The following is a 19,386-nucleotide window of genomic DNA, read 5'->3' as shown; positions in this document are numbered from 1 at the left end:
TTACAGACATTACATGCTCACCCCTGATAACTGAGAGTTGTACCTTACTTTGCATCTTTAAAAGTTTTCTTTCAGAGAGACAGGATTCTAAATAGGACAGGACCCCACCTGTGCTGAGACAGTTGGTACTGAATGGTTTACACTGTGCTGTGTAATCACAGTCCTTTCTGAGTTTGAATGCATACTGTTGGAGCTATTCTGGTTGACAGCTCTCATGTGTAAAGATTTTTATGAGATACTACGTGGGACTTTGAAAGAAGTGAGCATTAAGATCAGAAGGAAGAAGGGTGTTTTCCTGAGCTAATGCTCTCTCTTCAATGTGGAGTTTCTGCCAAGTTTATTTGTACATGTATTTATCAACTTTAGCTTTGTCTAGGTTTTTGTATTTGGTGGAGCACTCCTTTTTCTGCCACAAGGTACGCTACACCCTGCAGTCTCAGAACCTGCTGATTCTTACCAGAAACACTGTGAAGCTTTTTCAGGAAAAGGTTACTATGCTGGGACCACATCCTACAAATTAGATGCAGTGGAGGCAGGCCATTGGAACGGTAAGTGTTCAGTTGCATCGCAACTGGATTCCTTCATCTTACCCAACGCCTTGGAATACATCAGGCAATGCCTGCCCTGACTGTGAGTCAGCCACTCCGCAAAAGAGGCAAGAATTCTTGAGAGAGAATTACGGGAGCAAATGGCTGCTGGAAAAAGTAGTCAATAGTGTGATTATGTGATATTATTGCTGGGGAAAAGATCATAAGATGATTCACCCTGTTCTTCATGGCCTTGCTCTAACTTCAATCAAACCATATAAAAGGACTGTCATTGATGTCAGTGGGGTTTGGCCAGCTCTGTTACAGGTATCTGGGACCATGCAGGCAGCAAGCTTTCAGATGAAATGTTTGAGCGAGTAAAAGGCCATGCTGCCTGTTCCTGCCATGTCAGTCTCTCATGTATGCTATCTGTCCCTTGCGGCACAAGCTCATACTTGCTGCCTTCCAGATTCCATGGCAAAAGAACTAATTCTTTTTAAATGAAAACCATATCATAAAGGGCTGGATCTGTCATGCAGCTGAATAAACCACAGCTTTCCACACTGTTATTCACCATAGGCGCTCGTGTGTTCTCACTCGCTGTTGTTGACTTCTTGGCTGTTTGATGAGTAGATAACCATATAAAATATCTGGTTACTTCATTATTGGAGAGTGACATAAACTTGGTTATGAAAACAAGAGTCCAGTAGTCATGGCTCCCTTTAAATATTGTCTCTCCTGATTAAAAAAAAAAACAATAACTCAGCACCCATCCGGAACACACTTGTTCTAGATAACATTATGTACACAATGACCATCTTTGATTACTTCAAATGCTTTAAGTAGGGTCATCTCTTCATCACAACTTTCCAAAGTACCTCCTGACAGCTTCTGAAATAGTCGAGTTATATTTAAGTGGCTGTGTTTACAAGTTTGAAAAGCACAAGGTGAAAAAGCCTGTTTTCAATTAAGCCAACACTCTTAGTGACCGTTGTTTTTGTAAGAAGGTTACGCAAGCTGTTTCATTGCCTCCTCCCCAGCTCAGGTCACCTTAGTGTTTCCCCAGCATTTGTTAGTTTACCCTCCACCCAAGCCTCACTTGGACTCCCTTCTTTGGCTGTCTCTGCCTGTCTTTGGTTGCTTTGCAGATGCATCACCTTCCTAGGTCGCTCTCTTAAACTCACTGTCCTCATTTTGGACTGCAGCTCCTATTATAATTCCAGCTCTAATGAGCAACCCCATTTCACTTCTGCCTCTGGTGTGCCTTTTTTCTCAACTGGTTGGAAACCTCATAACTTGCAAGATATCAGCATTTTATATTGAAATGTTAAACATGTTGAACCAGTTCAGAAGCAGGCATCTTTCCAGTGATGCAGCTTCAATTTCAAATGTTAATAAAAATTCCTAACATTGAACTCGATTTGGGACTGGATGGCTCACAGGCTTGATTATGTGATATGCTGTCTCCCACTTCTAAGTTGCTGGTTCAAATCCAGCCCAAGTCAGTAGCTGCTGAGAACTGTTGATGTACGTTCTCTGTTTAGTGACCTATATTGATTTGAGTTTAATGGCCATGCTTAATGTTCTCAGCTGTCAGCCACGCATCCTGTGTAACCTCCTTCCATACCAGCATCTTCCTTTGTGGTTGAGATTGGATGGACTATAGAGACAGGACTCCCTTCTCAACCATTCATGGAGACCCAATAGGAAGTGGGAAGGGGGAGGAATTTTGTCCTTCAGTTTTGTTCTTCATATGGATAAATAGATGGCATTTGTGCCCACAGCGTCTCTAAATAGCACGCTTTCCACAGGGCACTGTCATCCTGCCCACACTGAAATGCCAGAGTGGATAAATTACAGCTCCCCTTCTCCCTTCCCTCTCACACTATGTGGGGATGTTGTCCAGTCTGCCCTCCCTTTGCATTTATATTACTCCAGTGGGGTTTAGAAAGAAATCCTGTGCTTAATCCTGGCTCTGCAGTTAATGCTATATTACCTCTGGGTGAGTCATGGCAAGCTGGGTCACAGGGAATGACTTCTCTCATATGCTCTTTTGAGGTGGTCAGTAGTGACCTGCTCTGCTGTGACGTGCAAGTCCTGGTACTGCATATAGCTCTTAGCAATTCACTGTTGCCTTGCAGAAGCAGCCTTTTAGAGAACATCTGCAGGCTAAGGCATCTGTTACAAACACAGGTAGAGAAAACATGCTTTCAAGCAAACAGGGATCAGCCAAGAATGTAAAGACCTTAGTGGCCCCACTGAGCTTTTCACTTGGAGCAAGAGATACCACTGCTTTCTCGTGCCCCCGCTGTGTATTTGCGACATTGCTGTAGCAGGCCCTTTGCTCAGTTCTTTGAGTCCATGTTGGCCTGCAGGATAAGTGGCCCCAAGGAGCTCTTCCTTTTTAATGTCTTGCTGAGCTTACACAGTTGCAGCTGTTTGTGAGTTGGTTCTTCAGGAAGAGAAAGACTCTTCCTTGGATTTCTCTATCTGTAGAAGTGAGAGACAAACCACTGTCCTCATTTCCTTCTTGGTAGCTGTACGGCCCCACTGCCCTTTGGAGAAATGGTGACTTTGAGGTTAGTGCCAGTTGTGTAGAGAACAAACAATCGAATGTCGTGCAGAGGTTCAATAAACAGTTGGGGTGACAGCCAGGTTGCCTTGGGTAGCCCTGCTAGTGCTGAGTGTCACGTGTTTCTAAAGTGAACCAGCATTTGACTCACCCTGAATTATTTGCAGATAAAAGGAATGGTTTGGCTTTCACAGGGAGGCTATGGAGAAGCTCTTATTCACAGCCAGCTGAAGTGCTTATTTGAAACAGAGGGATTGTAGAAACTCATGGTGTTTCCACTTCTGGGTGTGGTTTTTTCAGGCTTCCCTTCTTCATAATTCTTTCTTTCACTTGCTACCTTCTTTCTGCCTTTTTCTGAGGAAAAGCTCTTCTTTTACTGGTGATGGTATTTTCCATCAAACTTGCCTCTTGCCCCTACTTCTTAATCTGTCCCCACCAGAGTGGGAGTGTGGATAATAATCCTGGGGATTTCTCAAGTGGTCTGTTACCAGCCACAAAGTTGCAGCTGTTGAAAAAATTTAAAGTATCTCCTAAATCAGTTTCCCTCAGCCCTTGGTGTTATCCTTCAACTCCGATTTGGGGCTTTTATTAGGAAACCTATTGAGAGTCATAGTGGTTCTGATGAAGATTTGTATACATGACCTTAAGAACTTGGAGGTGCAACGCACAGTGCATTGAAGGCAGTAGGAGGCTTTCCACAGGCTTTGGTTCGCCTTGACTCAGGCTTTGAAAGAATAACAGGAAACATTGGAAAACACACCAATGGTAAACAGAGCAGTTTAGTTACATTAACTGTCTAGAGGAGAAGCTCCACTAATGACCGAAACAAACAAAGCAAGTGCATTTATTTAGCATTGCTGTGGGAAAACAAATGGCTGTTAATTGCATTTAGCTAAAAAGGTTACAGAAGAAATTGGCTGGCTCAGGTCCAGAGTGTAATTCTGGCATCCCGACCCAGTTCTGATTGCTGTGTAGACTCTGACGGAGAATAGTGTCCTGGAAAGGAGCACAGACCAGAGCGGCCAAGGCTTTGAGAGACTGCATACTATTTTTTATTCATGGCAATGCTACTTTAAAGTCTTGTTCTACAAAAAACAGCATCAAAGAGATCTGTTGTTGCTGCCTCCCTGTGACTCCTGATAAAATTTGCCTTGCTGTGATTATGTTAATGGTCAGAACTCAAACTGGTCAGTCAGCTTGTTTCTGGACTCGCATATAATGAGTTACAATAAATATGCTGAAGGACTCTGGTGACGCCTTAGTGTCTTTGACTGATAACCAATGCATTATTTATATTAGAAAAGAAGCTGGAGTGTGAAACCAGAGTCCTGTTGTGCTTACTCAGAATAAACATAGAATGAAAGGAGTTTAAGAGCTGACACTCTGAGCTGTTCTTGCTTGTCTTTGTGGAATCTCATTTTCTTCAATGTGATGAACCAAAGGCTGAAATTTACCCTGTGCTTAGAATGGAGCTAGTGATTATGGTAGTAACAGCACAAAGGGAAATCGAGTCCTGCTCCTCTGTGTAATGGCTCTGCTGGCTTTGCAGTGTAAAGGATAACATGCAGCATGTGTTTGTTGCTCCTGATGAAATGGACAGTTATGACTCGGAGAGCACAGACGGCAATGGGTTTGCAGGGTAAAGTAGTGCCATTTTGACATTCCTACTTCTAATCTAAGAGCCATTCTTATCGGCTCTTTTTTCAAGATCTGTTCATGTAAGAATAGAACTCCTTCCCAAGGCAGAATATTTCAAGAGACTGATTATCTGCTTCTAATTCCATGTGAACTTCTGAATAGCAGGTAAGATTAGATGATCACAAAGAAAATGCAAAGTACTGAATCAGTGCTTGCACTCTGTTTAGTACGAACACATAATGCTCTGTCCGATTTATTTCTGTTAAAAGGAGGGGGACTATTCATTAGTGACAGGAATCAGCATGGCATTACATTTACTATGTGTTTAGGAAAAACCGATCCCTTTGATGTAGCTGGAGACCCTTGAACTTCACAAAAGAATGTGTTAGCATGCTAGGGTATGCCTTAGTCCTTCAGGTCATTTAATCCTTTCCTCAAGTGAGTCATTGTAAGGTAAAGTAGATGCTGGGAAAAGTTCTGCGCTGCCAATTAAAACAGGCTCCAAAGGTGTTGCTGGTTTCATTCTACCAGAAACTCATCACAGAGAGGCCAGTAGAGGTTGCCTATGTACCTTGAGGCCAGATCCCAAGCTAATATAAACTGGCACAGTTCTTTGGACTTAGCAGAGCTCCTTTGCTTTATACCAGTAGGTCAGGTTCAATTCCTTTATGCTTATGACTTTTTAAAGAATTCCTGTTAAGAAATCAGGAATGATTCAGAAAGGTGTCGATTTCCACACGTGTGAGAACTGAACGACTTGCAGAAGAAGCCTGTAAATAACTCAGATGTGAGTTCTGACTCAGTCTTTATGGAGAATACATTCTATCTGCCTCAAACACCCCTGCAAAATCAGACCTGAGTAATGAATGTTAACCTCAGCATTTGTCCTATGCTGACATCTTTCATGAGGTCAGGTTTAAAATAAAGGACAGGAATGTACTAATTAGTAACCGTTGCCCTTGTTGTTTGCCAACAAAAAAAAAAATCCCACTTTCAACAAATTTAACAAAGAATAAATGAAGTTAATCAGAAAGCTAAGGTACTTCTTAATTAACAGCTCTAGACCAAACACTAGTCTTTTGCGGAAGAGATAAAATCAGGGAGTCTAAAACACTTAGAAAGTCAGGAAGATGGTATTCACTCTTTTCAAGTGGAACAGCTGAAGTGCGGACCAAGGAGGCCATTCAGGAAGCTGCCGGAATGGGAGGGCTGCCAAGTCCCATCCCACAGAAGTCCTGACAGAATAGAAACCTGAAGGACCCAACTTTGAGTCTCAGCACTGTTGCAGTCACAAGGCAGGCAAGCTGAATGAAACCTTGGAAACCTGCCTCATTTCCATTAGAAAAGTTAACACGATTGCTGCGTGCTCACGAGCTTTCTAAACTGGCATTTCTGGGCAAACTTTCCTCTGGAGAATTTCCAGCAAGCTTACATACCTTGCTTCATGGTACTTAGCTCTTCCTTTCCTGACTTTTAGGAATACGAACTTTAGATGGGCTTATTTGCATTGGAGGAATACTGCTGGAACTTTCTTCCTAGCATGTGAAGAGTTTTCACTGTGTGTAGAAACAACATGGGTAAAATATTTGGAGTGAAATCCAGGCTCCATTGAAGTCAATGGCAAAACTCCCATTCACTTCAGTGGAGCAGGAATTTCACTCTTTACTGTTTTGAAGTTAGAGTTACTAATAGACTGTTAAATTATTTCTGCGTGCATCAAACAAAATGTGCTTGATGTTAATGTTTCTGCTGTGTTCAAAACCCACAAAGGTTTGAAAACAAGAATAACTATGAACTTCTGAGTATAAAATTATGTTAAATGTAGTTTTGCTAGAAATAATAATGTCCCTGGAGATAAACCTAAAATAATAGACTGCACCATATAATCTTCACTTTAAGCTAAAAATAACATAGATGGTGGTTTAATCTAAGCCATAATTATCAAACTACTGAAGCTGGTTTTGGTTCATTGCAACTAGAAATGTATGTCGTGTTTAGACTTTGAACAGTTGAGTCCCAAATCTGGAGAGAACCAAAGCCAAGAGCATAGTCAGAAAGCAAACAGGAGCCCCTGATTTGTAGAGAAATAGCATGGATTAAAGAGTCCAACACCATATTTAAAGGGACTGCTCCTGGCTTGCTCAGTCCAGCCAGCTGGAGACCTAGTGAGTTCCTATTAATCTGTGTTTTCAGCCCCAAATTGGCCATGGTTATTTTGCTAGAAAGTGACACTGGCCATACAAGGCACCTTTTGTCTGAAAGCCATTTTCCATTTCATGTTGGAATCGAAGGAAGAATGTTAATGTTTCAAAATGTTATTATTCCATATAATTTAAAAAAAAATGTTTTAATGATCATTTCAAAGTAGGATGGAAAATCCTTAACTCACTTTTGCTGCCAAGCAGCATGGTATGATGGGCTGAGTGTAGGACTGCCAGTCAGGACTTCTGACATTTCACTGATGTAGCAGGTGAACTTGGTCACATCAGTTATCCCTTCTTTGGCACCGTGAAGGCTGTTCACAAAGGCTTACCTCCAGCAGAGGAGTCTCACCTTCCTATAATGGCAACAGAGATTTATTCTGAACAGTGACTTACTGTAGCAGCCCAATGGTAGAGACTCTGCTAATGATAGAAGGGTCCTGAGTAGGAAGTTGGATGAAGGTTAAGGTAACACTTTTCTATTTCTGAGCATTTTTTTAAGTTCTCACTGAATGTGTTTGAATTCCTCAGTGTATGTTTATACTACACAATCTGCTGTTTGTTTAGCTGGTTTGTTTTGCTGCTTAGGTCATATTCTGTCCTTGCTGAGACTGGCATGGGACAGTCTTCATGCTTGTTTGGACAGTGCTTGCAGAAATGAGGCTTGATTCTGCCTCAGGCTCCTATCTAAGCATTGCTGTTATAGGGTCATAGATTAATTCAGGTTGGAAGGGCCACTGGAGGTCATCTGATCCAACCCACCGCTCAAGGAAGGATCCGCTTCAAAGTTAAATGAGACAGAGATTGTACAATACCACAAATTTAGAGAAATGTTTTTCCTAACAGTAGACTTATTCGAAATTCACACTGACACAACAACAAAATTGGCCCATCTGTAGTATTGTTTTGTTGACCATTCTCTCAGTATGATTATAGGGATCACATCCACTAGATTTGGGAAGGCAATCCATAAAAAATACTAGTTTTGATATTCTAGCAGATATCCTTCGGCTGTGCTACATCACTTCTCCAGGTTCACTTCTCATGAACCCTCAAACAGTTACATTTCCTGGTGGGAAAGTCCGTAAGAAGCACGTTTAAAAGTTTCAAATGCACAAATACTAAAACCTTTGTGAAATTAAGTTTTAAATTAAAGGAACCTATAGTTTATTCATGAAACAGGTGCCCAGAGCAGTAGGTGAATGATTCCGTGTTTTATGTGCAGCCTGTTTTCGACTTGTTAATTGCTAAGAGTGTCATTACTAAGTCCAATGGGAAATGAGAAACCCACATCATAACTTGATAGGTTTTTTTGTCTTGTTTTGTTTTAATCAAACAGCATGGGAATGAGCCATGATGATGATCATCAACCCTGCGCAGGGAGGTCTCATATTATGTCTGGAGAATGGGTGAAGGGCAGGAACCCAAGTGACCTTTCCTGGTCTTCATGCAGCCGCGATGACCTTGAAAACTTCCTAAAGTAAGGATTGTGCTGATTATCAAAAATCCTATCAGGAAAGAATCCAACATGTTATTTGAAAATGAAAGTCTAAACAATTTTCCTTAAAAAAAGTGTGTGCATGTGTCATTAGGGTGTGCAAGTTTTAATCTGTTTCTGTTACAGTAGCCCCTTTGAAACTGAGGTTTGCAGACAGGCAGAAGAACTGTATGCAGTTGTCAATGTATTGATAGCTTCTTAAAAACAATCCCAGATGACCTTCATATTACAAAAAATGCCCTTCATGTTTACAATAACCGAAATCTGTGTGTAGGTAGCCTGAAAAAATTTCTGCTGCAGGATGCTGCCAGCTTTGTGCTGTGGCTTTTACTGTCATTATTGTTATTAAATAGGGGCTTTTTTATGGAAACTTTACTTTGCCTGGAGGTAATTCTGATGTGTTTTCTCACTCCTTAGTGAGTGTTGGTCTTAAACAGTCCATTATAAACTTCTTTCCCTCTGCGTCCATATTTCAGTTCATCATATTCAACAGTTCAAGAAGGATTTCTGTCCTGCTGCTTGTTAACTCTCAGGTACTATAGCAAGCACTGGAATTGTCTGAACTCTGTAATTGTGGCCTTAAACCCACAGTGCAGCTCTCTGACAAACAGTGGCTGACACAGTGATCAGTGCTTTTGTTGCTAGAAATGGGTTCAGCATGGAAAATTCCCAGCTCGGGATTAGAGGTGGGAGAGAAAGGAAAATAATGAAAGAAAATGGGATATCTACTGTTACATTAAAGGCATGAAGTTGAAAAAGAAGTTGCATCTGAGCTTTCTTGTCCTTGATAGAGGGGAGATGACAACGTGATACTCCAATTTTGTTAAACATTGTTATGAAGGCAAAGGGAAAAATCTTCCTTTTATGTCTGTGACAGATAAGAAAAGCCAGGGGCTTAAAATTCAGATAGGGAGATTCAGGTGAGACATGATAGAAGACTTTCTAGCTGTCATTGTAAGGCTCATGAAGCTTTGGACTGGATAGCCTGAGGCAGAAGTGACTCCATCAGAGTTTTAGGAATAGTTTAGACAAATGTTTAACCCAGAATGAGGTGAATATAGTCGATTCTGCCTTGCAGCCTGGGGCCAGGGATGAGTTCCCAAGGACCTTTCTATCCATAGTTTTCAATGATTTAGGAGGCTTACAGATATATACTGGGGAAAACCTCCACTGTTTCACATGAGGTCATCAGATTCCCTGTTAAAGAGAGGACAACAGCTTCTTTACAGCAGTAATCTAACACTCCAGTTCAAAGGTGCTTTCCCTTAAAGGCATATTTAATTCTTACACTCCACAGGTCCAAGGTCAGCACCTGTTTGCTGGTGACAGACCCCCGAAGCCAATATGCGGTGCGGCTCCCTCACAAGCTGCCTGGAATGCACTACAGTGCCGACGAACAGTGCCAGATACTTTTTGGGACCAATGCTACGTTCTGTAAGAATATGGAGGTAAGAGTGCATGGGACGTACCTGGAAACAAGGTGGGAACTGGAAATAAAGCTGTCAAGCCTGGGGAAGAAAAGGAATCTGTACCTTCCTCAGAACTACCTAATAGGATTTTCAGTGTGTTCAGCACTGCTGATACAAAATCAGTAGTCAAACTCCCATTGACCTTCATGTCAACAGTACGTTCTTATGCAGTCCTTCTCCTTTCCCCTCACTGGTCACGTTAATCTCCTAGAGCAGACCCAGAAAAACTTTTGTTTGTAGTTGGTCTTAATTTAGGGCCAGTTCCCTTTTGACACTGTTTTGCTGAAGTACTCAGTAGAGATTGTTTTGCTGGAAGTTCAGCCGAGGTGAAAGTCTTTTCTCACAAGAGTGCTTGCTCACTTCCACAGAGTCAGCTTAGATGACTGTCTGGATCTTTCAGTAGACCTCATCTTCACACTGCTACAATGTTCTTAAGAGCTGACTCTACCTCTCTGCCAAGGAAATATTAATGATTGCTTGTTTGATGAGGCCATTTAGAGATTTGTGCAGAATTAGGCCCCTTCCTGTGTGTTTTCTAAGCAACGTGATGTTTAGTCCAGATTTGGGTGCAAAATGGCTTATATCACAGGGTTGGTTGGCAAAATGGAAACACTGATTTTTGATGTCTCTAAAAGTAGGTCGCATTTGAGATGAGGCTGTCTGACTTGTCCTCTGGAATTTAGACAGCTAAACTTTTCCTAAGGTCTTGCACATAATTAGATGTCTTAATTCTGACCAGAGCTTGTCTGCATCCCACTTTAGATAGATAGGGACTGGAGAAATGCTTTCTTCCAGTGTGGCCTTGGAGATATCCAGAACAAAATCATGAGACGCTGTGTCATGTCACCAGCTGGCAGCATTCTGTCCTACATAGACAGGTGCGAAGCAGCCAGGTTTCTTGCTGTCATTAACTAGCCATTTGTATTTTTTAGTTGTCCCTTATTCCCATTCTGAACAATCTTAGGATCTTAAATCAGTGTTACCAAAGAAAATAATAATCAGTGATAACTGAGGTTTCTAAGTGCCAGATTATTAAAACTGTTGAACACATGCAAGTCCTGGGAACATGCTCTTAGTTTCACATTTGCTGTTTTATTTATTTTGGATTTGGAAACTAGCTAATATAAAACAATAAGAAAAGAATCTGAGTAGCTTGTCTTTTCCAGCTCCATCAAGAAAATGCAGACCACCAGGACTACTGTACTGGAAGCAAAGTGTTAGAATATAGGTCTGTAAAGAAAGCCCCAGATCTACCCAGGATGATTCAAGTTCTTCCACTTGTGTGGGTGTCACCCAACTTGACTGCTGTTGGAACAGATATTTGCTATTTCCTTTGTTGCGATAAAAAACATTCTGTTTCTGGATAGTCCAGTGCCTAATGAGAATGTCAGCCTACTGGTAGGTGGTCAACATTTCTCATGCAGAAATTGCATGTCCAGTCTGGAATTGCTTCAGGGACAAGTTGCTTGCCAGAATAATGAGCCAACAGGCACTGTAACATACAGACAGCAGGTGTTTGTGTATCCCAGGATTTTTCACCGATCTTATTTGATGTCTTTAGAGCACAGTGAAAACTGTGCTTTCTTCCTCCATCACTCCTTTAGTATCTCCCAAAGAAAAGCATATTTTGTAAGGACTTTAGTACTTTCTGATGAAAAGCCTTGTAGAACTTCAGCAGATTAAAAACAATTTGCAATCACTTATTTAGAAGTATTTTTCTGTTAGAGATACGAGTTAAGAGTTAGCATTCACACTGTGAAGCTTTGGATCAATTATGTCACATGCCATTAATTTAAGTAAATATTTGCATCCTGTTTTACTACTCTGAATTGGTATTTGAAGTCAATGAAAGGAAATTCTTTAGAGGAAATGATCAGCTTTAATTTTTAAACCTTCAAAGTCTGTGTTCTTTTCACCTTTGTGTTTCTCATGCCTCATCTGCAGAATGCTTGTATCGTAAGTCTCAAAGCTGTCTACAAAAATATGAACAAAAAAAAAATTGGCACTAGTCATTGGCATTAGCTGTAGAAATTATTGGCAAATATAGCTGTCTCCTCTTTTAGCCAATGGTAATGTGGTATTTTTAATTCAATAAAGTATTAAATCCAAATGTAAAAGTAATAAACATTTGACAGTAAATATTTGTTACAAAAAGGAAATAAACTTCAGGAAATGAGCCCGCTCAATCTTTTTATGATTACATGTGTCTACTGTCTATTTTCTTATTCAATAAAAGAGTTACATTACAACATTTCAGTGGAGATTGTTGAGCTACATAATTATATCAGGCAAACTAGAGGACCTATATTCAGAACTGCCATACAATTTGATTGTAGAGCAAATTTCAGAGATCAGATGAATCCAAAATTTCGACATTTTTGAGAAACTGCAGAAACTTTCTGTGCAGTTAGCTGTTTCCCTTAAAGGCATCAAAGCCCAAAGTTTTAAAGGAATGTAATCTCCTTTGCCTTCACAGAGAGTCAGGTGCCTAAATGCTTGGCAGTGTCTGGACCTCAGACACTGGTCCAACTAGATATTTAATCCATGAATATTCAATCTTATCTGGATATTTCAGATTGCATCTCCAAAATTCTTCTTCCATGTTTGTTTTTAATGATAACTCAGATGCCTTAGCACAAAATAGTAGCTCTCAGAATTATAAGTCTGCCAAACCAGCTATCCTGCAGCTATTCTGCTCCAAATTTGCAGAACAAAAATGAAAACATATGAGGTAGGCTCGGCTTTACATATACTATACCTCTTGACATTCCTTTTTAATTTGCTTGGATACTATGTCTACATTTTAATGTACTAAAAATTAAAAAAAAATTAACTAATTGACAGCATGAGTATATGATAGTCAGCTTAATCATAGCCTATCGTTGTAATCTGTGATCTCCAAGATGTATAATTTAGGATCTGGTTCTGTAACATCAATGTTAGGTGAGAATTACTAGTGCATGTCGCCTGTTTAAGGAGCTGTGGAATCAGGCTTTTAGGCTGGATGCTTGTTAGGCAGGTAACAATCAATTTCTATTTATTTGAAAAGCGCTGTTTCTATTATGATACTGTGTGAATAATAAATGGCAAGATTACCTGCCAGCCCCTTAAGGGAATGCAAGTCCATTTTGGTGTGTGCTCTGCTCACAGTTTTATTGATTTGATACACATCCAGGTGGCTGGTTTTGGATTAACTTTAACCTGAGTATTACATGGGTGAGTCCTTGCTCATCATCAGGAAAGTAAATGTTTTCATGGCTCTGTGGAAGAATTAGTTTTGATCTGAGGAACTGAGTAAGGAAATAGAAGTCGGGCAGTTCTCAAGTGAGATGTTTTCACGTATGATAATGAATATTTCAAGACCCTTTAGTAGTTCCCCTTCATATCTAAGTGACGTAGTTTTCTCTGGTAATAAGCAAAGGGATCAAAAGTGCTTTCGCATGGTGCTTTCTTTCCCATTGCAAATATTAGGCATTGTCTGATCAATGAGAATGCTTATCTAGCACAACGTACAAAGGTGCTTCTACCATACCAGACATGCTGCCTATTTTCAGGTGGGAAGCTGTACAATCATGGGTCTTGCAGTGGTAGAAGAGCTTTTGGCCCACCTAAGAGTTTGCGCAGTGATCTTTATTTTGAGGGAGATAAGTTGCTTTTAGCAGAAATTAAATAGATGACCATGTCATTCTCAAGCTCTGAGCAAAATCATGATATGAGTTGTGGAAAAAACCTGAATAGCAATGCACCTTTGACACTGCATAGTGTGTTATCAGCGTACCCCAAACACAGGGATCTTTTGGGAGTCTGGTTGCTAAATGTTGACTTGAGTCCAGGGCTAACATGCTAGATTGTGGAAATTACTGGAAAGTCAACCCGTCTGACCTCTGTTCTTCAGATCCATACTGCACTATGAATCAAGTATTGTGAATTTGTTTGACCCCTACGCAAGAGGAAGCAAAAAGCTTCAACCTCACTCAAGCGATGAAAGCTTCTGCAGAGAGCAGGCTTTAACTCTTTGCTGACCCCGTTATTTAACAGTGCTATTAGAGAGAGGAAAAGCACAGCTGGTTTATGCTGAATCTCTTTCAGAGCAGAGATGGTGTTTCTCCAACAGAAATGCGTAAAAACGCATTGTTCATAACCTCACATGAAAATAAGCTGTGTATTTAATCAGAACACTGGGTTTATTTTTCAGACTGGCATGCCTACTAACAGAGGCTTTTGCATTGAAATTATATTTATGGAAAAAATGTGATTTCTATCTCTTGTATCCAGTGTTTGGCTTTTTGTTTTATATGCCTTTTGGCTTATTTATTATTAACACATTTTTGCGGGTTTTTACATAACCATTATCTTTCAGTATTGTTTTGAGTCAAAACTGTGCTTAGGCTAAAATGGCATGTGGAAAGAGATTAGCATTGCTGCAAAGACATTTTTTTCTGAAAAATGGACACTGTCAACTCAAAATGAAAGTGGGAATATGGATTCTGACATGACACTGGTTTTAGAAGCATTAAAACAGCTAGAATTGGCTCTGCTGTTTTTCTTAAGTTCAAGTTGGTTTTTAACAAATATAGGTATCTCCCAGTATCTACAAACCACAGAGCAGCAGCACAGAACAAGTGGGCAAAGTGATTGCAAGCCAAAGGAGACTGACTAGATTTCTGGGCTAAAATGGAAAAGGAGAGGAACCAAATAAAGTAAAGGAAAAGCAACAGTTGTAATAATCAAGTGGATTTTACATATCCCTTAAGTTTTCATATTTGATGGTATGGTGGTGAATGTAATTAAGCAATTGTGGGTCTCTCTGTGGTCTTGATCTTGCAAAGGGGCTGGCGGAGTGGACTTGGACTCCATGCATGGGAATCAATGGGCCTCTGTTTTTCCTTGGCAGAGTCATTTGCAAGATCCAGGTGATGATAGTAAGCCCTATTATTTAGTAATGTATAGGACATTTACAAGAACATGGTAATTAGATTGAGAGCTGATTTATCCTGAAAATAATAGGTTGCATTGTCATTTTCTGTACAACCAGGGACTTTGTCTGCATAATTTTCCATTAGACACTTTAGCTTTCATGTAAATATATAATAATAATAATAACAACAACAATAATAATAAATCTGGAAGAGGATGGTTTTGGTTGTCTTGAGGGTTGCGGAGTAGAAGTTTGGAAATTCTCTAAAATAAAACAATATTTTCTTTCTTAGAAGTGAAGGCAACAATTTACTTAATTGCCATACTGCATTTTATAGTTTTCCTAATGTAGGTTGTTAAAATCCAGACTATTTTCACATTGCCTGTTTCATATGAAGCTGAAGTGTCCTATTTCACTGCTTCTGTATGTTGCAAAAAGACCTTTTTCTCTTTATTTTTGGTGGAAATACTTTTTGTTTGAGAGAGGGAAAGAAAGAGAGAGAAGCAGAGTTCCTGCCTGGGCAGTGCAGCCCAGTTTACAATTATTGGAATGCTTCAGAAATTTTTGTACGTGTTTCAGTTTGGAAGATGGTCAAAACACATTCTGGTGCAGTGGTTTAAAGAAAAATAAAAAGAGAGAGAGGAACCAAAATAAAATTATAAAAATACAATGTGGAAATTTAAGAATATAAAAATAATAAACTCTTAAAAATAATACAGAGTGCCTATTAAGAATCAAGCACTTGAGCTTGGCAATCCTACGTTTCTTATTAAGACACAAGGGGAGGGAGAAAGAATTAGTGTAGCCTTGTGATGTGGCATCTACAGCTGAAGTTTGAACTTAACGAAATTAGCCAAAATATGATTGAGTATCAGCCTGAAAACAGTGTATAACAAGCTTGAAGGCCATTCAGACCTCTCCCATTGGCCTTCTGGGAACTTCTCATCTGCAAAACACTTCAAGAGAAAACTCCCATAATCTTCACAACCACATCTGAACAGTGTGTGTACATATCTATATTTATTTTACTGTCTGTTTCTCCTCTTTTCCCATGGCCAAGAAACACGATCCGTGATTTCATTCTTTTAATTTCTCAGATTTTTGTTTGTTTGGGGTTTTTTTAATGGACAACACTGCCTGTTGTTTAAAAAATCAATACTTTTCATATCCTACAATCAGGTGTTAAGGTCTGAGGAGTTCTCTGGGAGTTACTGAATGAACGTTACTCTCACTGAAGACAGTAAGAGATGGATGTTGCAAAGTGCAAGGTCAAAATTTCAGGCTCTAAGTTGCAAACACAATATTAGATGGAAGTGATCAGGCTGATTATGAAACTTGCCTGAAGCTCTCGCCCTTCCGTCATCAAGGGCAAATATCTTCTCCAGAGCTAGATGATAGCATAATACTGTGAACTCATAAGCCTTTTCTTGGTGGGGTATGTGTAGTATGATCCTCAGAGCAGCACTTAATGCATGACATGTACAATACCATGCTAAATAGCTGCTGTGCTTGTGATACAGTTGATTAGCTACAGCTCTTTTAAGTATACTGAGCTAGAAATTGGTAATAAGTTAAAGTACAAAAATTCTAACATTTAATTTGAAGGAGTGACTCTGTTCCAGTGCCTTGTACCACATGTCTCTACTTCTTCCAGGTTTGACCACATAAATATACTTCCCTGATTTCTTCAGCTGTGATGAAACATGTACAGTTGAATTCTCTCATTTAAGGTGCCAAAAATAGGGCTCAGCAAAGCTGAAGAGCACATACAGCAAGAAAGAATTCTGTGTTGGTAGGAAGGTGGATAAAGCTTATCTTTTTCTACTTGACTTTCTATGTGTCTATGAATCATAGACCCACAGGAGCGACTTTCATGAATGCCCTAGAGGCACTGAAAAGATTAGTATTTAGCATAGGCTGCTTTGCCATAAAATTAGTTTGTGGTCTCATTAATACTATCTTTCCAATCTCTTTCTTTTGACTATTATTTTAATTCCAAGTATATGAAAAAATGAAATAGAACTGGTGCTTTGCAAAGAAATGCTTTAAACGGTGCAGAAGACATTTAGTTTGCTTGAGAGCACCAGAAATTGCTAAAACTAGAGACAGTGTTTTTCTGTTTCATTGTTTGCTTCCCAATGTACAGTTGAAAAAAAGTATTTCTACTCACTTGTGCCTTCTCTGGCAGTATGGGACTCTTCCACTGGCAGGATCAATTCTTGTTTATTGAACTCCTTGTGACCATCTTCATTACTAGCCCTTCATATTTGCATTTCCGTGCAGTGTCCCTGCCATTGCTGCTTTTGTCAGTTTTTCTTTCATACTCATGCACGTTCAGGAGGTTCAATCATGGCCCAAGTTTTCAAATGAAGAAATAGGTTTGAATGCATTCATTTTTTAGCATCTGATTTTGAGTCTCAGGGAAGCTGTGTGGTTTTCCAGAAGCCCTGAGCTTCTACCAGCTTTGAAGGTTGCCCTCCTTGAAGTATTTCCAGCCAGGCATCTCAAACCACTCTTCACTTCTCAAAATACTGGTTTCTTGTATCTCCCCCAGACTGGAACAATTTCTGGATACTGCATTGCACATTTCCACTGTAAACATAATTAATTCCAGTGTAACTTCTTTAGAGCAAAGGGTGAAGATCTTGCAGTAGGCCAAACCCCTCTCAAAAGAAGAATTTTTACATTTCTCTGTCTCTTACCATCTATCCTGCAGAGCCATTCATAGACCCCTAGGAGTGTTTTACTCTGAAAGATGATGGCACACTTGGCAAAAGATCCCTGCTGCATCCACTCTAGAGAGGTCAGGGCTCATCTTCCTGTCTGTAAGTGTGTTTTGGGCAGCTCTTGAATAGCTTCATTTTCCTTTTGCTAACATTGTCAAAACATGAGAGCTCTGGATTTTTCTAATCCCTCAGCTTTCATCTGCTCTTGGAAAGACTATTTGACTGAAGATTATAACCAGTTAATTTCATTCAGACCTTAGACATCCAAATCTGTCTGTGGTGAGCAGTGTGTCATGGTAAGTTACTGTTTTGAAAGCTGACAGATATTTTGTCTTTCTCCCTGAAAGATGAAGAGGAAACATTCTTATGTTTTAATTGTAGATCAAAAAGCTCTTGGTATCACTCCATATATATATATATATATATATATATATATATATGGGTACATTTCATATGGGATCCATGTGTTGGTAGTTGGAGTGATACATATCAAGCCATCTAGCTCAAAGAACCAAACCCAGCGTGACCCCCGTCATGTTTGCTGGGTTTTGTTTGTTTTGTTTTCTCTGATACAGAACATTAACAAATCTCGGAAATGACTATGTTGAATTTTTTGTACTGTTGTACAAGGAAAAAAGTAGCACCGGAAAGCAGTTAAACTTTCAAGGACTATTTCCTTAAGAGTTCTTTAACTGTCAAGGGCCATTTCCTCAAGAGTTAAAACAATCATCTTGTTGATTTTATACACTTACGTCTGATGTTGGTAACTTTCCACTCACATAAGTTTTGATGAAGAGGCCATTCATTGAGTTAATGGAGTTATATTGATGAAAAAAATAATATAAAGGGGAATCAACTCTAAATTTGTTTGTTGGTTCCAAGCAGGCAGGTTATTTGGTCCTGTTCATCCAAAAAGCATAACATGCATGTCTGTTTCTGTATCAGAATCATAGAATGGTTTGGGTTGGAAGGGACCTCAAAGATCATCTAGTTCCAACCCCCTGCCATGGGCAGGGACACTCTCCACTAGACCAGGTTGCCCAAAGCCCCATCCAACCTGGCCTTGAACACTTCCAGGGATGGGGCATCCACAACTTCTCTGGGCAACCTACGCCAGTGCCTCATTACCCTCACAGGGAAGAATTTTTTCCTTATATCTAATCTAAATCTACTGTCTTTCATCTTAAAACCATTATCCCTTGTCCTGTCACTCCCTGCCCTTGTAAACAGTCCTTCTTCAGCTTTCTTGCACCCCCTTTAGGTACTGGAAGGTTGCTGTAAGGTCTCCCTGGAGCCTTCTCTTCTCCAGGCTGAACAACCCCAACTCTCTCAGCCTGTCTTCATAGGAGAGGTGCTCCAGCCCTCGGATTACCTTCGTGGCCTCCTCTGGACTCGTTCCAACAGCTCCATGTCTTCCTTATGTTGGGGGCCCCAGAGCTGAACACAGAGCTTCTTTTTCTAAAGAAACAAGATGATCACTAGGTAGTGAAAACAGGGAAATGTTTTTTAAGAAACCTTTTCTACTTGCATCTAAGAAGATTATATGATTGTTTTTTATAATACAGTCTGAGATGTTTTCTGTCCAACAGTAAGAAGACCCATTCTACTTTGTCATTAACAAATAAAACTACACATTATGAATTTTTGGGATTGTTGCCCAGTTTTGTTAAAATGCGAAGTTAGAGGATATTGACCATTGCCTGAATGTTCTAGGCTAGTCCTTGTGATTCTTTATCAAGCCTTCCCTTGACGTTTGAATCAGGTCTGTCATTTGGACAGATAGACAGATACTTCCACTGTTGGACCTACCACTTGTTCCTTGGAATACCAGCTCTAG

At 40.0% G+C, this 19,386-nt stretch overlaps 1 protein-coding gene across 2 annotated transcripts in view; it reads left to right on the top strand.

Annotated features, from left to right (window-relative positions):
* The window catches only part of ADAMTS17 (ADAM metallopeptidase with thrombospondin type 1 motif 17), a 197,388-nt gene that overhangs the window by 87,290 nt on the left and 90,712 nt on the right, over positions 1 to 19,386 (top strand). For both annotated transcript variants that reach the window (XM_054837482.1, XM_054837481.1), the window contains exons 9-10: positions 8,278 to 8,418; positions 9,734 to 9,884. In XM_054837482.1, coding sequence (XP_054693457.1) covers positions 8,278 to 8,418; positions 9,734 to 9,884 — 292 coding nt within the window. The remainder of the gene's footprint in view (positions 1 to 8,277; positions 8,419 to 9,733; positions 9,885 to 19,386) is intronic.

This window comes from Grus americana, chromosome 10, assembly GCF_028858705.1.
Source record: "Grus americana isolate bGruAme1 chromosome 10, bGruAme1.mat, whole genome shotgun sequence".
Taxonomy (NCBI): domain Eukaryota; kingdom Metazoa; phylum Chordata; class Aves; order Gruiformes; family Gruidae; genus Grus; species Grus americana.
The sequence above is the reverse complement of the archived record's forward strand: the minus strand, read 5'-3'. Positions and strand labels throughout refer to the sequence as shown.